Genomic DNA, 22,601 nt, shown 5'->3' with positions numbered 1-22,601 from the left:
TCGCGTTCGGCGTGAACACACCGTAACGTCCTCCTCTCTCCCCCTTAATGCTCTCTGGTCGCTATGGTAACGTAAATATTTCTTTTCAAAATAAGACACAACTACAACACGGGAAAAGACCCAGGCAAACCGAGTTAACGATAAAAACCCTGAAAAACGTAAATTTCACACCCGAGCATCAACTCTCGCGGCCCGGTACCAAACGACTCGCGGACCGGTACCGGTCCGTGGCCCGGGGGACCGCTGGTTTAAATGCAGGCAGTGAGTGGATATATCTTCCACCGTCCTGCCGGTAGATGGGGGCAGTCAAAGTCCCACACTGTGCTGAAGACTTCGGTAAAGTTTTGGACCACCCCGGATAGCCCGGGAGAGGTTTCCTATTGGTCTGCCAATGAGAGAGGTGTCAAATGTCCCATGGAGCAGTAAACTTCTCATGATCAAAAGTGGAGCTTTCGAATGGCCTTTTAATTAATGAATGGGGTGGATTGCCGCAGTGCAGAAAACGTGTGATTTATTATGCAGAAAGGGGATTATACAGAAGTTTCCTTCAGCTCTGACAACTTTTTCGAACTCGCTGGGGTTTTTCCCCCTTTATTCTTGCTCCAGAAATCACCCAAACTGAACAATGTCGCAGTCTGAGCAGAAAGAAACGTCGGAGCAGGGAGCACAGAGCTCTGGACGCGAGCAGAGCGACGTGTTGGTGAATCCCAGAGCGGTGTGTAAGGTGTGTAAGCGCCTGTACCGGGACCCTAAAATCCTGCCGTGTCTGCACACGTTCTGCTCTGACTGCATCGCTCAGCTGGAGCCGTTTTCGGTGTCTTCACGTATACAACGGGATGTTCCGGAGGGCGGTAAGCGGGACAAACCACTGGAGGCAGACCGACCCGCCGTCACTATCACGGTGCTCTGCCCTGACTGTGACTCAGAGGTAGACCTCCCTCCGTCCGGGCACGTCGGGCTGAGTACCGACCACTTAGCGCTGGACGAAGTATTCGTGGAGACCCTGGAAACGGACGGCCCGCTGGGATGCGACCTGTGCGGAGAAGGAGGTGCTGGGAGCCGCTGCGAGGTGTGCTCCGTCAACCTGTGCGAGTTCTGCTGCCAAGCGCATAGGTACAGTTAGCTCCGAGGCTAGTTTTTAATTCTGTTTTGCTATTATGCCTTAGCTCAGTTTTCTTTATCCCTTCGTACACCCCACATGCTGTTTTTTGTTTATTTGTTTTTTGCTGTCTAATGTATTAAATTAGGTTTTTACCGTGTTTAAAATTTTTAATCTATTACTTCTACTGCTTGATAAAATGTTTGGTTTTCGTTTGAGTCTGTTCCACAGACTGTAAATGGAAGATGGCTATTGCAAAAACGTCATCCATTCCTTTTTGAGATTTCCAAGTGTCAGGCTGTGCATCTTAGGCTACTGTGGCCCTGAGAGGTCAAAAAGCACACTCTGCTGTTTGGTGACAAAAATTTGCAAATTATGCAGCATGTTTTATTCATTAAGACCTGGATCCTTTCTCAATTCTCAAGTACGCGAGTCCGGACTTGCCAAGAACACGATCATGGACACACGATTTGTACAACTGGAACACCAGCGTACTTGATGATGTCTCAGGTCAGGAGTTTTTGCTGCCGTCCCCTCTTAATTTAACTGTGATTAATATGTTATGAAGCTTAACTTAAATCTCAGCCAAACCGATCTACCCAGGAACAAATAAAACACTGAAATAAACCAAACATTAACAATTAGAAATGATCTAAGTGACTTATATATCATGTTTAACCTCAGTAGCGAAATCACTTTTAATAAAAATTGTGTACATGTATGCCTTAATAAAAACAAACAGGTGAGATGTTAGAAGGCTTTTATTTTTATTTTAGTGGACACTCAAAAATTACAATAGACAGCTGCTGGGGTTTGGAAGATAACTGAACAAATATTTAAAATATAATCTGATCATTTTGAAGCAGCCTTCAGAATCTCCACGTATTAACATGCTGTTCTTCCCGGTGAAAATGTTTCCTCCTGAATTGAAATATATCTCTGTAAACGATGTGCCAGGAGTCCACTGTTCTCACCAGCTCTTGTGATCCTCAACCTCCCGGTCTGCTATGGAGCTGGTTGGTAACAGACGTCTCCGAAATCGGATCACGTTTGGAAATATTTGATAGCTTGATAAATCGAGCAGATCTTTGAAGTTTACACAGCTTCATTCTCGCTTGAAAATAACTTAAAAGTTTATTTTGTGACCCAGAAAGAGTAATATTTAAAAGTTTTTAGCTGCGCTCCTCTGCCATTGCTGCATTTGGGTTTTGGACTAAATGCATTCTGGGATATTTAGCTGTACCCAGTACACACAAGTCACCACCGATGCATGCTCGATAAAACAGGCAGAGCGAGAACACATCCGGAAATTTTTTGCGTTTTCGGCTTGATGCGTACTTTGAATTGGAACAGTACTTGGTCTCCGACTGATGACGTATCACGAGTTAACAAGAACGCAAGTACGCATATCGAGACAGGCCCCTGGAGTTACTGGCTGAGACCATAAACTTTGTATATATTAGGAACTGATGGTGGTTTTCTCAGATACTTTTATTCAACTGGATATTTTGTTTATTTGTTTGTTTGTCTTTTGTGTTTGTCCTAACAGTGGCAAAACACTAATGGTTAGGCGTGACTTATTAAAGGCTGTTTTGTGCTACTCTCTGCACCGCAGTCAGTTACAGTGGAAATTTGAGGGTTTTTTTTAAATATATATTCTGCTTTGAAGAGACTGAGGTTTAAATTGTATTTTACTCTGTTCTTCTTCATCACTAACTGATCTTGTTTACGTATGTCTTCAAGATGGATTCTGAGCCGTTCTGTGCACTAACACACTAACACTGTCTGCACAGACAGTAGCAGACATCCTGGGAAATCCAGATCTGTGTTCTGACTTAAAGATGTGCTCATATGTCTGTGTGTCCTCAGACGGCAGAAGCGAACAGCATCTCACTCCATTCAGGCTTTGGAGGAGCTGAAGGCTTGTGGTTGTCTGGTCCGGCCTGTCCTCTGCACCCTGCACCCGGGACAGGAGCTGCGGCTTTTCTGTCAGCCCTGCGACCTGCCCATCTGCCTGGAGTGTGCCGCCACGCTGCACCGCGACCACCGCTGCTGCCCCACACGTGATGTTATCGATCGCCATGGGGACCGTATCAGAGAGCTGGTTAACGTGCACCTTCGACCCCGACTCGAGCGACTGGAGGAGTCACTGCAGAAGGTGAAGACTGCCATTTTACTGGGAAGATATACAGACTTTTGAGCCAGTGTCCCAATACCTTCTGTCGTTGCCAGCGCTTCATGTTTACAACAAGTGGCATGAAATTTGGGTAGCTCACAGTTAAACAAAGGGCACCGCCGCTGTCACCTCAGAGGAGAAAAAAAGCCACATACTCGTTCTGAAAACCTGTTCTAGCACAGTTTGTTAAGCTTATTATTTTAAATACCCAGTATCTGCTTTTAGAACTATAATATACATTTCCACTGGCACAGGTGGAAGCATCTCAGGAGACTTTGCAGGCACGAGTTGAGGCCACAGCCAGTGAGGTGAGGGCATTCGCACGAGGTTACGCCAGCGCAGTGGAAGCCCACTGTCTGTCTCTGCTGCGGCGTCTGGAGGAGCTCCGAGTCCAACGGAGGTATGAAAACATGCATACTGACCAGCTTAAACTTAGCGGGGATTTGACGATTCTCTAGATCCTGGGTTTCCCACATTACATTAGATCAGTGGTTCCCGAACTTTTTTTGCTAGGCCCCCCTTTGTTTTACAAAAATGCCCCCCCGCACGCACACACACAAACACATCCTCCAACCACACACACCCATATTTTGCTCCATTGCGGTTTATTTCACACCTCAAACATTTAGTAAACAATTAAGCAAATACAAGTAAACTGCAATAAATTACAGGTAGTAATAAAATAAACTACTAACTCTTTTACGCTGCGTCCGCACCTACACGGGTATTTTTGAAAACGCAGCTGTTTCGTCCACACGTAAACGGTGTTTACAACTGAAAACTGAGATTTTTAAAACTCCTTTTTTGCGTTTTCGTGTGGACGAGGAATACAGAGTTCGTCACGCAGCGTCAAAGGGATGTGCCTTTTTTCACGTCACGCTGTGCGCCACGTTATTGTTTACATGAGAGGAATTGCAGAAACAAAATACTGTTAATCTGACTATCTGCAGGTTTTACACGCTTACATACGCAGTTACTGTCCCTCCGTTTACAAAGGCAGAGGCGTCACGGTGTGATTATTTTACATGTAGTTGTTTTTTCCTGTGTAATAATATTCAACATTGCTATCAATACATTTTTCAAAAAATGCCTCTCTGTGCAAAATGGGTTTAAAACCATCAACAGCTGTGGGATCCTGTTTGTCTGTGATTTGAACCGGGGGAACAAATCGTGGCAGGATCAGCCTGATATTATTTGTATCCTGCTGTAACTTTACTGTATAAAGAGCTAACATCTCCAAAATGTCAGGAGTAGTTAGTCATTACGACAAGTGTTTGTGAACTAAAAATCAAGAATGTAGGATCCTGTTTGTCTGTGATTTGAAGAGCCCAGCGCTGCTCCCTACAAAGGAAAGACCAATTCTGCAGGGAGACCTACCTCGGCACTTGTGCAGGTGAAACCAAAGGGCAGACATGCTTCACCATATTTTCTAGTCTTTGGCTTAGAATGAAGTTGGTTTGGAAACATATTCAGCGATGCTTCCTCTCCTGCTTTGCGTTTGTGTGGGCGCCCGTGATAGCAGTGTCCAAGCGTCCCCCCCAGGGGGCGGGCCCCACACTTTGGGAAGGTCCGCATTAGATTATGAATAAAACATGAAATTTTGGTGTTTTTCCAGTGGCATTCGCTACCTCATAGTTTTTAGAAAACACAGTTCTCATCAGAATACTGTGCTTTAACCACCGTAGCGCCACATGGCTAGTTGAGAAAGCAAAATGCATAGATGGCTAATTAGCATATCATTACCTTTCCCAAAGCTATTTCTCAAGAGGAGACAGGAGCTTATTGCCACAGCAGGACACAATGCTGTTCATAAATCAATTTCCTCGCACTGCCTAAAGATGAATGAACCACCCCAGGACTGAATAGTTTACCGAGTAGTTACTGATTATGATATAGAGTCGCCAAAGTTGTGGTTAAGATTAACAGGTTATTACAGTTTTGTTTTGTTCTTAGTATTACAACCTCATCAGTGTTTAGATTATAAAGTCAGACCCAGAAAATAAAACCCAGGAAATCTTCTGCTAAGTGTTCGTGGATCCATTTCGACACATTTTTGTGCCAGTATATATAAAAAGTCAATAAGCTGAGCAGCTGCAGTTTCACTGGCAGTGTGTTTGATATCGATGCTGTTGTCTTATTGTCTAATGTCCAAATGCTCTTTTTAGCTGATTCCAAGTGGATGTTGTCTTCACTGGACTTAAAAGTGTTTCTCATTTTGTGAAGCTGTTGACGTACTGTAACCCCAGCGCGTTTGAAATCTCCTGAAACAGAGCTAATTCTGTGTGTTTTGAACTGATCATAACCTTTTAATCACACAAAAATGAACCAGAATTAAACAAGCATAAGCAATCCATTTATTTCTTGAATATTGTAATACAGTAATTATTCACTGTCATGCCACAGAAACCACAGAGAGTCTACCAAGATTACTGTGAGGAAATGCTTTCAACTTTTGCTTGTCTAACTTCTCTGTTTACCAGGAACCACCTCCACTTACAGGGGGTGCAGCTTCAGCAGGCTCTGCTGGACATCCGAGGCAGTGTGGAGTTCGCAGAGCGGCTCCTGAGTTGTGGGTCTGACGCTGAGATCCTCAGTGCCAAAGGAGTGACCTTGAGAAGACTCACCAGCCTGGCAGAGAGGGGTTATGACCCCCACCCAGCAACCGTTGCCCCTGACGATGGCAGCAGTATATCCTTCATGCCCAGGGAACCCGCAGGGGAGGTGGAGGGCTACCCTGTGGTCGGGGTAATCAACTCTAAGACGGTGGATGTCAGCAGGTGCACCATTGAAGGAGAAGGTAAAAGACAGTTTCAACCATGTGTACAGAAGGTTAGGAATCCATACTTGCTTCAATAACACTCTTAAATAAATCACAGCAAACTATTTTCAGGGTCATGTGTACATATTGTATTTTTTATTTTTTTTTTAGTGTTTTTACCGGCAATAAAACCAATTGTTAGTCTGTGCTATGGACAAGTTTGACACCTTTTCTCCTCCACAAATTTAAGCCGATATCACTTTAGCCCCTCCTATTTTTATAAATTCTGCACTGAGCTTTGAGGTCTCCGATATCACTGAAATGCAGCCAGATGTTGCTTATTTTACATTTGCACTCATTTCTTCACTTTTTTCGACACCCTGTGTACCTGGCCTGTACCACTACCACTTGCTGTGTTCAGAACATCTGCCCCGCTTCGTTATTTCACATAATGGTATGATCCTTGTCTGCCTGCATATTATTGGCCACATTGTGTCCCCATCAAAATAAAGTCTGACCCCTGCCTGCATAGATTCTTAGTAGGGCTGAATATTCGGCTCCCACATACTGACGGGCCATTAATATACATATATACATATGAATTTATCTTGCAGGCCGGATATAATTGTATCATGGGCCAGATGTTTGACACCCCTGCCTTAAACCATATCAGCAACTTTCAAGACTCAAAGATGCAGCATACACAGAAGTGCCAGAAAAGTGCAGTTCCTCAAATTGCCACTTGAGGCTGGCTCCAAAAATCACTCACTTTCCATAGACCTCCATGTTAAATTCCCCATCTTTAGAGCAGAAGTAAACATGTTGACAGCGTGCCACAAAAACTTGTTTTGGTCTCTGTGGCAAATTTTTGTACTTCATGACAACCACGCAGGTGAATTTTTATGCAAGTCACCCATTTTAATTGTGTTAAAGGTAAAATTTGTGCCTTACTGGACTGTTTTGAGTTATAGTTGGGTGACATTTCGTGTCATTCCGAATTCAGTTTTTTTTTTTAAAAAGACAGTAAATATGATTAAAGCATGTTTTAGGTGGACAGATCCCACATAATGTCTCAGTAAATTACAAACACCATGCTAACCAGACTACCTCCTGGGCTGCCCTCTTACCCAAATACATTCATGCCAAGTTTAAAGAAACAGACAAAATGTCAAACTGAAGGTTTTAAAACGTTAATCTACAAACAAGTCATCATAGTGACTGTGTCCGTCTTTTATATACAGTCTTTGCCTAAAATGACTCATTGCATCATCATTATGACCATTGTTTTATTATTGTAAGTCTGTTATGTACAGGTCTTGGGTCATCTTCCATTTAGATTTTCCTTGGAAAATTGGAAATGGGTACAGTGATTTATTGAAACACATACAAATACCCCCTGAAAATACAGTATGTAAGGCAAAAATAGAGTTTGTACAATTCTCACAAGCTTGAAATTCAGTAACGCTGAGGTTCAGGCTGTGGGGAGCCCCATCCATGACTGATAGTGATGCATTATATGTTTTTCTATGCAGGTATGCATACTGCATTTGCACTGTTTGTGTCATTGCTACACAATGACACCATTCCCAATCAGACGCTTTCCCAGTTGTACTGCATTGGGGATCAGAAATGTGATGATACTTTTCTGTGTTCATAATTCCATTCATTTCCACAAGTTTCCAAAAGCCACTGGCTGAACTGCAGTCATAAACCTGTAAGCACATCCTGTTTTAGCTTTCCCCCGACCTCCTCTGTACATAGCGACGACCATTTGAACCAATAATCTCTCGTTTAGATTCATCGCTTCATCAGATCTGATTTTCAGTCCAGTTCTTACATTAGCCTTTTTCCCCGTTTCCTTCCTTAAAAATGGCTTCTTGACAGCCACTCTTCCACTGAGTCCACATCAGGACTTTTGCACAGTATTGTAAGTTTAGCTTTGAGTTTGCTAAAAGCTAACTCGACTCTTTTACCAATGACTTTTTCTTTGTTCTAACATGAAAACAGCTTTAGGCATTTCTGTTTTTATATTCAAGGAACCAGATGACCTGAAGCTGAGAGTCACATGAACTGAGTAATATTTTAAAAGAGTGTGTAACAGTGACAAAAGCAAATTCATTTAAACTCAGAACTCTTGTTTTTCTAGCCACATCAGTTTAGAGACCGAAGGTTGGTGTGAGGCAGAGACGACAGTACAGACTCATGCAGCACATAAAGACTGTTGTTTTGTCTCTGGGGACTTTGGCTTAAAGGCAGAAATTCCTTCTGGAGTGAAGGAATGTTTAGGTGACTGAAGAGGCCTGCAGGCAGTGCACAAACATAACAGGGACACATGCAGTGTTGGAGGAACGGGGATCAGCAAGAGTACAGGGCAGCTTTTGAGCGACAGAATATTTACGACTTTCCTTTTGTGTTAAAATGTTTTATAATAGAGGAGAAGCATGCACACGGGGAAGGTTTGCTTGCTTTTCCTTTTGTTTAAATGATTGCTTCTACTGCTGTCCTTAGTAAGTTAACAGTTAATCAGAAAACTAATGTGAGGAGACAGAAATATGCCCAAAGGTTCTCCTTGTGACAGTCTGTGTGATCTAAATCACCTCATTTGTTATTGTAGAAATAATCATTTGCGCATCAGTTGATTATGCAAACTGCAGCCCTTATTCATTGCTCAGAAAAGCACCCAGGTACTGCCACAGTTCCCATCCTTCCACCACACATATGCAGACGCAGCAAGCAGGAGATTTGTAGCAGCGTTTCTCTCTCTGTCCCAGAGCTCGGATTAAAGCAGTGTTTACTTGTGATAAATGGGAAACCAAAGCAAATTTGGACTTCTTTGTTGAGTCTCGTTGGTATCCAAGAGCCGCTGCCAATGTTTGCCAAAGAGTCAGTCTGCCATGTGATGTCAGGCAGTCTGTTTGTGTGGGGGCTTGCTTGGGTCTGTATTAAAGTCGTGTGTACTGCATTAGATGTAGAGCCGTACACAGCTCTCTGGTCCCTGCAGCAACCTCTTCATTTATCCAGCTTTACTTTGGGCTGACTTCGGTTGCTAAAGCTTCTACGTTTTTTTCCTCCAGATTGAGGATCAATGCATCAGATAAACCAGCTTTTTCCAGCTTTAAGTTGTTTATTCTTCCCAAATTGACTGCAATCAGTTTAACACAGTGTGACACTCTCAATTTAGGGGTTCAGATTTCAGTCTTGAGTATAGGAAAGTGGACATCCCAGAGGCTTACCAACGATTATCCCCTCTTTGTGCGAAAAGAAGATTTGAAGTGTTGAAATGGACTGCAAGACTGAGCAGCACAGGTGAATTGTGGGTGAGAAGAGCTGTGTCTTTAGTGGTGACAGCTGCTAGTACTCAGCTTAGCAAGAAGACGAACAGAGATTCACAGATAATGCAACCGTATGTTCAATCAATTTACTGTCAAGACGCACCTAACTTACCCCTCTGTCCGCTCAGCGCCAATGCCACTTTATATGTGCTGAAGAGAGTGCTGAAAGGTTGGATGAAACAACCCTCTCAGCACTCCCTATTTATTTTTATTTGTATTAAATCTTTTAATATTGGTGTACATCAGAAATAATTATATGTTGATAATGATAAAAATCTGTAATAGACCAGTATCAGCTCATATTAGCTAAGCTATATGTAACTTAGGCTCCACTGAAATGCAGTGTTTAGGTTAAAAGTACTATATAAATACAGGCCATTTTACCATTTAAAATGGGAAGATGTTATTTAAAAAAATAACTGCAAAAATCTAACGTAAAGACATTTAAATATATTGCATGCAGATAAAAACTCTGGCGCCCAAGAAGAGGTTTTCACCTTTCACCAAGGAATCAGTAAGCTAAGTGTACTCTTACTGTTTCCATAGGAATAAAGAAGGTCCATACTAACCAGGGGCTGCTAATCTAATCCACTAATCATCAGGAAGAAAAGCAGCAGTTTGGGCAATTTACTAGTCCGAAGTGCTGGGTATTTCTGGGAAGGGTTATAAATGTATTTCCAAAGAGTTCAAAGTCAATCATTTTGCAGTGAGAAACATTATTGACAAGTGGAAAACATTCAAGACAGTTCCAGGTTTTTCCAGGATGTTCGTGCATTGCTTGGAGAAATTGAAAAATAACCTGAGTGCTACATCTCAGTCCTCAGCTAACGTGTCAAAATTCATAAAAGTACAATTAGAAAAAGACTAAACAAATATGATTTTATTGGAAGGTTTGCAAAGTTTCATCAGAAAAGACCACAAGACTTCTGGAACTGCACAATGGTGGAGGGGTGTTGATCTGCGCTTCCTTGACCTTGCAGTCAGTCAGAAGCTAATGAATCATGCAGTGTTCTTACTTTTTGCATAGAGTCTTATGAAAACTGTATATTCCCTGTATATGCAGACCAGTCATGCTCCCATTGTGTATTCACCCCCAAAGGCCCAGTTTGAGCCAGGAAAAACCCTGACACTGTGTATTCATGAATTCTCTTTGTCATTTTCGTTAGTTAAAGCAATTTAAAAGGTGTCCATTGAAGTCTTTAAATAATTGGGTTTTCCTGACCAGCATAATAACACAAATATTTAAAATGTCTTGATAATAAATATACTTTTGGTCGTCAGCTTCAGCCCCACTGCTGCACACGCTGGGCGTACAGGCCCAAGTGCCAGAGGGGGCACGTAAACATGCATGTGATCATCATGATCCAAATGATGAATAATTCCATCTTGAGATTAGGCATAATTGCAAAAGTCATCTGTACACAATACAATGTATACAAACATGAAAAGTAACCATGAGATCACTCTCACACAACTCTGTCATGTTAGTCAGATTCACCCTGGGTCCACCTCGAGCAGCTTTCTGCGAGTGAAATTAGAAGAATATAAATGTTGTGTCTGAGCATCAAGTTCAGAGAGCACACGTGTCTTCTTGGTGTGGCTCATATATAGCAGAAATTTAAAATCAGGACCTTTCAACTTCAGCAGGAGTCCCGTAACGCAATAGTGCTGCACCGTTATTAACGACAGCTCGGCCCCTTAACCAGTACTCCCATTCATCATCAGTGAAGGAGCCGCTGGAGTTAGTTCCATTAGCATCCAAACAGCTCTCCCTGCAGCTGCTGGAAAACACTGAATAATAACAAATGAAAACACAGCGTGGGATCATTTGTTATCAAACTGCTAATGGACTCTGACGAGCAGGCGCAAAGCGGCATTAATCATTGGAGTGAACACAGGTGATGCTCGCTGTAACACGACAGAAACAGCTGATGAATATCTTGAACGAGACAGCGGAACAAGTTAATGAAATGCTAAATAATGACGCAGAGGTGTTTGAGAAATTCGACAATGCTGAAGTCCAGCTGCACCTGAAGTCCCCTCCACATGCAGTTCGTTCATCTGGACACTGACCTGCGTAAGCGCTGAGCGGAGGGCTGTATTGAGATTGTGCATCTGTGTGACTGAAACCTGTAGAGGCACAAGACAAATGTCCAGGTGTCTCAATGTCGTAGTGTGTCTGAATGATAAAGTGCCTCATTTATTCTTTGTAGGGTTTTTTTGTCCTTCTTTGTACTGTTACCAACTTTTCTCTACCTTGAAACATCTTTTCTGGGTGTTTGTGTGTCTGTGTGCTCTTGCCATTTGTGAAATCTCTGCATATGAAGAGGTTGTGTCCATGTATTTAACCTTTACACATCATAAATAAACCGATAAACAAGATGCCTCCAAACTCCCAGGTTAAAATGCTCCAACGTACCAGCATGAAAAAGCATGTTTACAGAGTGATAGGTTGTGTAAACCATCATATAAATTGTATGGTTGGTGATTTTCTTTATAGTTCATTCATTTGGACACCGGGATAGTTTGGGCCATTGACAGGTGTGCTGACACAGGCGCTGTAGCTCAAATGTTGCCTCCTAGGCTTCATGCTACAGTCACACTAGGGAAAACAGTAGTTGGAGACTGAAGCGCAGCTAAATTTATTGCTTTGCACTTCAAAGCAACCATTTCAAAGGCAGCTCACCATCAGCTGCTGTCTTCAAAGCAGCAGTGGTGCATCAAGACGGCAATAAAATGGCAAGAAGACAGAGTCAGAGTCTACTCTCTGTCAGGTTTTGATTGAATGGGGTCTATTTGTCAACTACATGCAATCTATCTGGGATCAAATGGCAATCAACTGTAATAAATCACAAATCTTTTGCCACCTGTTGCAAAACTGTTCCTGTGAACATGAAGAGAAGTTTGCATTAAACAAAATTCACATTAACTTACATTTAGTCCACTCAGAAGCTCGTAGATTTGAAGTGTGAAATTTAAAATTTCCTTGATAAATAGTGACGTAATTGCTTCAGGACAGCACTTCAGTGGCAAAATTCTAAATGTGACTATGGTGCTCGGTGTCCTTGCTTTTATATAGGACTAGAACCAGATTAGAACCAGTTGAGTCCGCTAGTGCAAGGAGATGCAGACAAGTTGTGCTCATCATCAGCCCAGACTGACTGTTTGATCACAGAGTGGTGTCAGTCAGTCTGCCATTCTAGATTCAACGGCAGTTACTGCAGAGCATCGTTACCTCCCACCAGGTAACCAGCTTCTGATCACAAGTCATCTGCTTTATCTGCTTTATCAATTTGTAGTTGGTCACTGAATAAAAATAAAACAATTAAATGACATCACCATTATTAACCACCTTTCCTGGAAGGGCTGTTCTGTATAACGATATATATCGGATGACGATATGAAAACGTCTATCGTTTCATTTTACACTATCATTTGTTTCGTGGTGTCGCAAAATAAACTGTTTATGGCAAAAAAAAAATTCATCATTTTGATGGTCACTGTGTAGAATTTCTTAAGTTCTATCTTCCTCTTATATTTAATATAACCACAATACAGACAGACAAGCAACTCTTTTTATGCGTTGCCATTAGCAACAACGACGGTAAAACCATTGTTTGACTCTGCCGTCCACTTGTTTATTTTCTACATAAACCTTTCACAATAAAACTGAAGATCCTGTTGAGATTTTTCAAAATAAACTGAATCACATGAAATAGTTTGTAAGAGTGTTTACGGACAAGAAGCTAAAAAGAGCTGTCAGGTGTAATAAATAGAAAGAAAATTGCGGCCATTTCAACTTTAGTAACACGACGCCCAGCTGAAAACACTTCACGCGAGTCGAGTTACCCAAGATTCATAGAATTTACAGAAAATGTAAAATTTTTGTGATATATATCATTGTCAGGACGATAAATGTCTTATATCGGGATATGAGATTTTGGTCATATCGCACAGCCCTGTTTCCTAGTCACAACCAGACTGCCATTCTGTTTTTATTCTAGTGTGGCTGAGCCAGCAGTGAGCCCCTAAACCTGACCTCTGCACTGTGCTTGTGGTGATTCTTAGTAGAAATCTATAAAAATATGACCGCTGTGACGTACAGCCTTAGCTGATAACTTCGAGCACCATTCTTTCCTCTAAATACGATAACTTTTAGGTCTAAAAATATAGAAATATATATACACATAATTTCCAGCGGTAACAACAGTGAACAGGCTTCAGAATGCTGAGTCCAAAACCAGTGTGTTATGTTACAGTGGTAATCTTTTATATAAAGTTTGTGGAAGATCCCTACATCAACTTATGACTGCGTACTTTTGTCCTGGTGCTCTTTTCACTAATGGGCTACATCTCTGAGCTGTAATTAAGGTAAATGATAATGACACAGGCAACTTTGTGGCAGTTTGGGACGGCCATGTTTTTTCAGCAACCTCAGGACTCAGCCTTCTGTTGACCCGTGGTACACTTTTAGTCAAGCGGTAGTTTTTTGTTACTCAGCGCAGTCTTCGGGATTCAAATTAAAGATGGTGCCGGTGAGGTCGGCTGCCGTCACGACTGCTCCGACCACTTTTTCTTTGTCTTTGTTTTTTAAGTTAGTTTTCAGCGTTTCTAAATCGGCAAAATCATCACCATTGGGTACATTAGGTATGACAGTGACACTCTTGTTTCTATTGGTATACAATGTACTCACAATTCGAAGTTTTTAACTCCGGATCCGAGCTGGCCGAGTGAGATCTCGAGGGAGAACAAAGGGAAGCGGCGGCGGCCTAGAGGGAAGCGAGCCGGCGTCAGGAACAGGCTGAGAGCTCGTGCACACCGCACACCTCTGCCTAGCATCCTGCTCGCCAACGTCCAGTCACTGGAGAACAAGCTTGACGACCTCAGGGCCAGGATAAAGTTCCAGAGAGACATTCGGGACTGCAATCTCCTCTGCTTCACCGAGACATGGCTGAACCCAGCGGTGCCGGACCACGCCATCCAGCCGGCCGAGTTCTTCTCGGTTCACCGCATGGACAGGACACGGGACTCGGGGAAGTCAAGGGGAGGCGGCGTGTGTTTAATGGTGAACAACAACTGGTGCAACAGTGCGAACGTTGTTCCTCTCACACGCTCCTGCACACCAAATCTGGAACTACTGTCCATCATGTGTCGTCCTTTTTATCTACCTCGGGAATTTACATCGGTCATTGTAAGTGCCGTTTATATTCCACCACAAGCGGACACGGTCACCGCTGCATGAGGCACTCACACAGCACCAGACACAACACCGGGACGCTGCGCTTATTGTGACGGGGGACTTTAATAGCGCCAACCTCAAACGCGCAGCGCCGAACTTTTATCAACACATCACCTGCCCCACCAGGGGTGAAAGGACACTGGACCACTGCTACACTACGGTCAAGGACGGCTACAAGGCACAATCCCGCCCCCCGTTTGGCAAATCTGATCACGCCGCCATCTTCCTCATGCCAAAATATAAACAAAGGCTGAAACAGGAAGTTCCGGTTCAGAGGAAGGTCGCGCGCTGGACGGATCAATCGGTGGCCGCGTTACAGGACGCACTCGATGACGCAGACTGGGGCATGTTCAGAAACAGCTCCGACGATGACGTCAACGTGTTTACGGAAGCGGTTGTGGGATTCATCGGGAAACTAGCGGATGATACCGTGGAGACAAAGACTATCACAACGTTTCCCAACCAGAAGCCGTGGGTGGATAAAACCATCCGCGACGCTCTGAGATCCCGCACCGCTGCCTACAACACGGGACTCATGACGGGGGACATGGACCCGTACAAAGCCGCGTCATATAACGTGCGGAGGGCGGTGAAAGAGGCGAAGCAGCGCTACGGGAGGAAACTAGAGTCACAACTCCAACAGAGTGACTCTAGGAGCCTGTGGCAGGGACTAAGGACAATAACGGACTATAAAGCACCAACAACCGGTATGACGAACGCGGCCGTGACTCTGGCAGACGAGCTGAACACTTTCTATGCTCGCTTCGAGGCTGCAGCTAAGGTCTCCAACAATGCTAGTGTTAGCGGCGCTAACGGCTGCAGACAGGAAGATACTGCCAGCACCGGAAACGTGCTCGTCATCTCCGAGCATGAAGTAAGGAGAGCCTTCAAGAGAGTGAACACCAGGAAAGCAGCAGGACCAGACGGCATCCCAGGTCGTATCCTAAGAGACTGCGCATACCAGCTAGCTCCTGTGTTCACTGAGATATTCAACATCTCTTTATCTCAGTCGGTGATCCCCACATGCTTCAAAGAGTCCATCATTGTTCCTGTCCCGAAGAAACCCCACCCTGCTTCTCTCAATGACTATCGCCCTGTAGCCCTCACCTCAGTAGTGATGAAGTGCTTTGAACGCCTGGTCAGAGACTTCATCATTTCTTCACTACCAGACACACTGGACCCACTACAGTTCGCTTACCGTCCAAATCGTTCCACAGACGATGCCATCTCTCATCTCCTCCACACATCACTCACTCACTTGGACACTAGAAGGGGGAATTATGTTAAAATGCTCTTCATAGACTACAGCTCTGCATTTAACACCATAATTCCCTCCACACTCACCACCAAGCTGGAGCATCTGGGACTCAGCTCATCTATGTGTCAGTGGATCTCCAACTTCCTAACTGGCAGACCACAGGCAGTAAGGATGGGCGGACATGTCTCAGCCTCCACCACTCTCAGCACTGGAGCGCCCCAGGGGTGTGTTCTGAGCCCCCTGCTGTACTCTTTGTACACATATGACTGTGTGGCCACTACCAGCTCCACCACCATCATCAAGTTTGCTGACGACACCGTCGTGGTGGGCCTGATCTCTGATAACAACGAGACGGCCTACCTGAAGGAGATTAGGAATCTGGAGAACTGGTGCCAGAGGAACAACCTCCTTCTAAACGTCAGTAAGACAAAGGAGCTGATAGTGGACTTCAGCACTAAGCAGGAGAGGAACTACCAGACCCCCGTCATCAACGAGTGCCCAGTGGAGAGAGTGGACAGCTTCAAATACCTCGGAGTTCACATCACGCAGGACCTGTCATGGTCCTGTCACATCAACACCGTGGTGAAAAAGGCCCGACAGCGTCTCCACCACCTCAGATGCTTGAGAGACTTCCAACTGCCCTCCAAGGTGCTCAGGAACTTTTACTCGTGCACCATAGAGAGCATCCTGGCGGGAAACATCTTAACCTGGTTCGGGAACAGCACCATGCAGGACAGACGAGCTCTACAGAGGGTTGTGCGGTCAGCTGAGCGCACCATCCGCTCCGAGCTCCCTGACCTGCACTCAATCTACAGCAGGCGGTGCTGGACCAAGGCCAGGAAGATCGTGAAGGACCTCAGCCATCCCAACAACAGACTGTTCTCTCTGCTGAGGTCAGGAAAGCGATTCCGCTCCCTGAAGACCAACACAGAGAGACTGAGGAGGAGCTTCTTCCCGCAGGCGATACGGTCTCTCAATCACACCACCACACAGTACTGACCCACACATATGGTTCTTACACACACACTGGACTTTCTGGACTTTGGTTTTGCACAACACTGGTCACTATATTCTTCATTTCCGGTTAATACTTGTACAGCTGCTGTTATTGTGTATATATTTATTTATATTTCTTCATACATTCTTATATAGTTCTATATTGTGTATTTTGTTGTACAGTTATTTTATTTTCAACTTTAATTTATATATTTTATCTTATTCTTCCCAGTTAAATTTACCCTTCATTCTAATTTGTGTTGTACAGTTATTTCATTTTTAACCTTAATTTATATTTTATTCCTTCCTAGTTAAATTTACCCTTTTTAATTTTTCATATTTATTTCCTATCTTATTCATAGCCTTTTCCTTTTTTGTTCTCTTTAGGTCACGAGCAGTTGTCCAAGCATTTCACTACATATCGTACTGTGTATGACTGTGTACGTGACAAATAAAATTTGAATTTGAATTTGATTTGAATTTGATTCTAACCTTTAACCCTGTGTTGGTCACAGGCCTGCAGGAAGGCACGGAGGGCCAGCTGGGCCACTTCACCCTGGTGTGCCGAGACTCAGCTGGAGAACAGTTGGCGCGAGGTGGAGAGCACGTCCTCGTGAGCGTCGTTCACACAGAGAAGAAAAACTGGTGAGTGGGGGGACAGCGTGTGGCGTGCCTGGTCAGCATTTTAACTCTGAGCATTTCTGACTCAGCAAATCATACAGAAGACACATTTAGTTAAAAAATTGACCTGCTTAGAACAGGTCATCAGAGTACTCTAAGCCTGAGTGCTGTGCTATTTTTGTTACTTGGGTTGAAAGAGGCACACTCTTATTGACCTCCGTAACATCACATGAATCATTTTTATTCACATTCACGATCAAACAGTGTGTAACTTTGAAAACAAGGGCAGCAATATCAGGAAGGCTAGTAGCTGTTTAGTATCTGCCAGCACAGCCGTCTGATCCATGAATGTCTTTGAGTTATTACCTAAAGTCAGCACGTGTGTGATCACTGGTGTTTTGGATGTCTGAAATAAGTTAACCTTCAGACTGAGAGGCTGATATACATCAGAGTATGACTCAAAGCTCGGACAGGTCATCCATGCTCTCAGAATGAGCAGATTCAGAATCCAGCACTGATGTTTTGAGAGCAGTTTACATCTATGTGCTATCAGTTGCGGTTTTAAAGTGATATTTTATATTATTAATAAAATGTTTTTTATTTTCCATCAGTAAAGTGGAGACGACTGTGACTGACAACAGTGACGGGTCCTACAGTGTGTCATACACACCACAGCAGCCAGGAGCGTACTCTGTGTGGGTTTGTGTCAAAGCCCAACATGTCAAGGTATTTTAAACTAAAGTGTCGAGACTGTAAGTTTTAATTTGGTTTGTTTCTCTTACGCCCCGTCTAAGGGGCCAGGATACAAAATGAGATGGGGACAACAAACTTACCCAAGACTCAAGCAGCCACAGTTTTTTCACAGTTTCATAATTAAGGCCATCTTCAGTTGATACATGGGTACACACTTTCACTTCCTGGGGTTTGCCTACAAGTTTACACTATAACAAAAGAGGCTAAAACTGCTTTAGCCAACACAGTGCGGTTGCTGTACACTTGAAAACATCATGAATTAACTTCAGTTTCATGAAATGGTGTGATCAGTTTTAGATATTTAGAGATCTCCAACTCAGACGCTCTCATACAGAGATGCAGGCCATCACCTCCTTTATATAAAGGGATTACCCAAAGATGTTCACTAGATATACCTGACACAGGTTCCACACAGACACCAGCAGCAAGGATGCCAGCAACCTCCACGACCTTCTGGTTCGGCCTCGTGGGCAACCCTTATTCTGCTGTGGCCTCCTCAGGCTGCCTTGCAGCTTCCTTCTGTGAAGGTCGGACGTCTTTGTCCACCAACTCTGCACACAGAGAGGCCTTCAGCTCTGCTTTACAAGCACTACAGAGCATTTGAATGTCACAAAAAATAGCCACTGTAAGTAAATCTGCCCCCAAAATATCTATGGAAAGAATTACCCCACACACTAAAGAAAACAAAAAACACACACACAAAATAACCGCCAAGCAAGAAAAACCGAGGACAAGCCCCCGTCTCATCTAGGAAACCATCTAGGAAAGCCACTCCATTCGCAGCCAGGCACCTGCAGAGTCTAATTAGTTTCCTCTTCTTTATATAATATTTACATGTTGAAACAAAAATATAATCGCTGTCGAAACAGTTTGAAAACAGTAGCTGCGTTTCACAGCTGAGATATGAATTATTGAAATAATAAGCTGACTGCTAGACGGAGCCGTGGCCTTGCTAGCAGTGCACAGCTCGTCACTTCAGGGCTCTACATCCTCCTGACAAATCAAGTTATAATGCACAACGTTGTCCTTATTAAGCAAGAAGAATCCCTGTAACGGCTCTTGTGCCAACCGACACTGGTTGACTGCCTCTATGCTGTCTGTCTCTGCAGGGCTCTCCATTTGTTCTGAATGTGAAGAGGAAGTTCAGGCGTCACAGAGGGACGTTTCACTGCTGCTCCTTCTGCTCCAGCGGAGGAGCCAAAGAGGCTCGCTGTGGCTGCCCGGGAACCATGCCAGGTACGCAGCAGATAACTTTCATATGTCCTGTCTGAAGGAGCAGGTGTACAGTGAACAAACTTCGGGGTACACTGTGCTGTTGACTAGAACACACAGATGAAGAACAAAATTAAGTTAAGCTTTTCACAGAATCTCGGCACCATCATCTGTGCACTTTGTGTTTTTAAGCTAAACCAGCTTTCCTTACACTCTCTGTGTTCTATTATATTTCAGGTTATTTGATTCATAAAAGAAGCAGGTGTTTGAAATATAGTTCCTTAGCATCACACGTCTTTTGTGTGTAATTTGAGTTAAATAGAGACAGTTGCTGTTACTGAAATGTTTCCCGTCACTATGGAAATCATTGTTTCTCTCTGCATTTACTTACACTCTGAAATATGTTCAAAGCCACTGTGGTAAATGTAGGTAAACGTAGACCTATTACAGACTGATAAACTGGAAAAACAAATTTTCATATGAGCTGGCGATAATTAAAGTACAGATGTAATCATTCTATCCACACCTGCTATAATTCAGCTCCAAAATCTCTGTCTAAAGGAGCCTGTAAGCAACGAATGAGGAAAAAGCTTAAATCAGTCTTTTGTATTTTGTCTCTCATCATTTCATCTGCCATCGAATGTCCGTCTGACTGCAGGAGGATTTAAAGGCTGCGGTCATGGTCATAAAGGACATCCCGGGAAGCCTCACTGGTCTTGCTGTGGCAGCACCACGGAGCAGTCGGAGTGTTTGCCCCAGAGCGTGCTGGCTGCCGTTTCCCCTCGCAGCCACCTGCGAACTGTGGAGCTCTGAGGCGACGCAGAGCCGAGACCTGTCAGGACGATGCGGTTTCATAAAAAGATGGCAGAAATGGAAAGGTTAGAGCTGCGGGGAAGTAACCTTGAGGTTGTCGGCGTAAACCTTGGACCAACTTGAAAAGGTCAGACAAGGGAAGTGAAAGTAACCTAGTGAGGCAGGACATCAGAGTCACTGCATGTCGGGCTTAATGTGATACAGTATCCAGCCAGCTGCTAGAGACTAACAAGGGACACAGACAGTCCTCTGTGTAGTCCACATTGTAAAAGTGCCTTTATGTGTCGGCTTATCATGCTCACGCTGGAGGAGAAAGGAGAAAGAAGAAGCATCGATCACAGCAGGACAGAAATGTGCTTAAAGCCTTGCTGAAAGGAAGCAGAGCAACAGCTGACAGTTTACAAGTTTTTAACCTTTTAATCAGCTCGGAAGTTCTGAGGTGCTGAAATAAATTTTTGATTCATGATTTTAATGGTCAGTAAAAAAAACAGCCAGAATCAACAGATTGTGGAATATTTTATGTCTTTTTATATCAAACAGTCAGAGGAAGTAATCCTAAATATACTTTCGTAAATATAGCCATGGTACACCACCACTCCCTACATGGCACCTTGCCTGTGTAGACAGCAAAAAATGACTGTAATGCTATTTTTCCCCCAAAAAAATTTGATGGATTTTTCTTTATAGTTCCTTTGTTCTTTCAGTTCTGAAATAATGTAACTATTATTGTAACTGTTATGAGGTATAAGGTAGTGGAACAACAGTCTATGTGTCAAGAAATGATTTTATGCATCTCCTTACAGTGCTGTTACAAATATGGACACATGTTAAATAATGAGATCAATGTTTTAACAGCTGATCATGTGCACCAAAGCTCAAGCTTCAGGGTTTTTTATTACTCTTGTTTCTGCATTATGTCAGTGACAGCAGATACCCCTATGGATGTGGCTCTGGCTGCGAGCACAGCAGCCCCGCCCACCTGCTGTTCAAACCTGCTGTTTACAAGGGGTAGCCAATCAGAAGAAAAGCTAGCTTGAAGGGCGAGGGAAAGGAGCTAAAACAGCTCATTTCAGACAGGGATTAATTTTGAATAACGGGAATATTTGTCATATAAATATTGACTAATTACTTGAGTTCCAAGTAGTTGTGTATTATAACAATACCTACTGTGTCTTCATTAGTAACAACTTAGTCATAATTGTGCCTTTTACTGGATTATTTGTATGTAATAGTCACAAAACAGGTGATTACACATAGCATTACTAATAATTCATAACCATTTCCTACAAATTTACATATTACAGCCTACTCAAGTTCTAAGTATTAAATCAGGTAGATAAATACATTTTTGTTAAAAAATAATAATAAAACATTATGTGTAGCTACAAGGAAATCATTATATGCACAACTACTGCCAAGTACTGCAAAAATATGTTTGCTCGACAACATTTGATTCAATGATTAATTTGTAAGCTAATCCATAAGGTAAGGAAGGCCGTTGCATGGAAACCATCCAAAGTGTAAATTCATTCGCTGTTCCAAATGCAAACATCTGATTGTTTTTGCAAGCCACAGCATCTGTCCTGTCCTGTGTGCATGTGAACAATTTTATATTCAATGGCTGTTAGTGCTACCGGAACAACGAAGAAACTTATTAAAATATTCACACAAAAGGTTTTTTCCTCAAGTGTCTTTAGGAATTCATCTCCTGCAAGCTTCAAGCCTTTATCTGGAAAGCACTGTGACCATGAAGGTGCAGACAGACACTGCTTAGAATACAGACTTGTTTTTCTTCTGAGCGTTATAATGAGCAACTTTTTCTGTATTCAGAATGCAACATGCATGTTGCACTTGAGTGGAAGGAACATGATGATTTTTACGTAGCATGTGCTCAATATGAAGTTGTAAAAATGAAATTTACAACTAATTTTTCTACTTGTGGGCCAATATCTGCAGAATGACAGAGAAGCTGTCACACACTGAGATCTGGAAGTGTTTCCATCAGACTCTGACTTACACATTCATCTGGATGTATTAGCAGGTAACTTGTCCTGGTGCTGTATTATTATTATTACTTTTTTTTTTTTTTTTTAAACTTGTTTACACCTAATAAAGAGGTTTTTTGTCACTTCTTATATCATGCTTCAGTTATTTTTTGAAAATTACATATAGAATCATTTAGGAATGAATATGTTGTTTTGCATATAATACATCTGTATTTAATTTAGAGGGCTACTGCTTCTTAGGTCACTTTTTTGTTTTGTGGTCAGTGCAGCAGATTGTAAAGGCAAAGGCTGATAACAGGGGAGGGTGGGCAGTGGATGGCAGTGATTCAGCAACAACC

The 22,601-nt window shown here is 43.1% G+C and overlaps 1 protein-coding gene across 1 annotated transcript; it reads left to right on the top strand.

Moving 5' to 3' along the window:
• Nucleotides 1-46: 46 nt before the first annotated feature.
• Nucleotides 47-22,392, top strand: trim45 (tripartite motif containing 45). Its single transcript, XM_085249717.1, has 8 exons — nt 47-1,113; nt 2,969-3,257; nt 3,530-3,675; nt 5,756-6,072; nt 17,374-17,503; nt 18,091-18,205; nt 19,342-19,468; nt 20,103-22,392. The coding sequence occupies exons 1-8, from the start codon at nt 626-628 to the stop codon at nt 20,255-20,257; spliced, it is 1,767 nt and encodes a 588-aa protein (XP_085105843.1). The 5' UTR covers nt 47-625; the 3' UTR covers nt 20,258-22,392.
• Nucleotides 22,393-22,601: the final 209 nt, after the last annotated feature.

This window comes from Mchenga conophoros, linkage group LG16 (genome assembly GCF_057382185.1).
Source record: "Mchenga conophoros isolate Kocher_MC1m ecotype Shallow Benthic linkage group LG16, M_conophoros_male_GT1.1, whole genome shotgun sequence".
NCBI classification, from domain to species: domain Eukaryota; kingdom Metazoa; phylum Chordata; class Actinopteri; order Cichliformes; family Cichlidae; genus Mchenga; species Mchenga conophoros.
The sequence above is the reverse complement of the archived record's forward strand: the minus strand, read 5'-3'. Positions and strand labels throughout refer to the sequence as shown.

Bases quoted from the DNA above. Each gene is read 5' to 3' on its own strand.
- trim45 (XM_085249717.1), top strand. From the start codon at position 626: ATGTCGCAGTCTGAGCAGAAAGAAACGTCGGAGCAGGGAGCACAGAGC. The intron at 1,114-2,968 runs GTACAGTTAGCT...GTGTGTCCTCAG, and splicing joins TTCTGCTGCCAAGCGCATAG to ACGGCAGAAGCGAACAGCAT. The intron at 19,469-20,102 runs GTACGCAGCAGA...GTCTGACTGCAG, and splicing joins CTGCCCGGGAACCATGCCAG to GAGGATTTAAAGGCTGCGGT.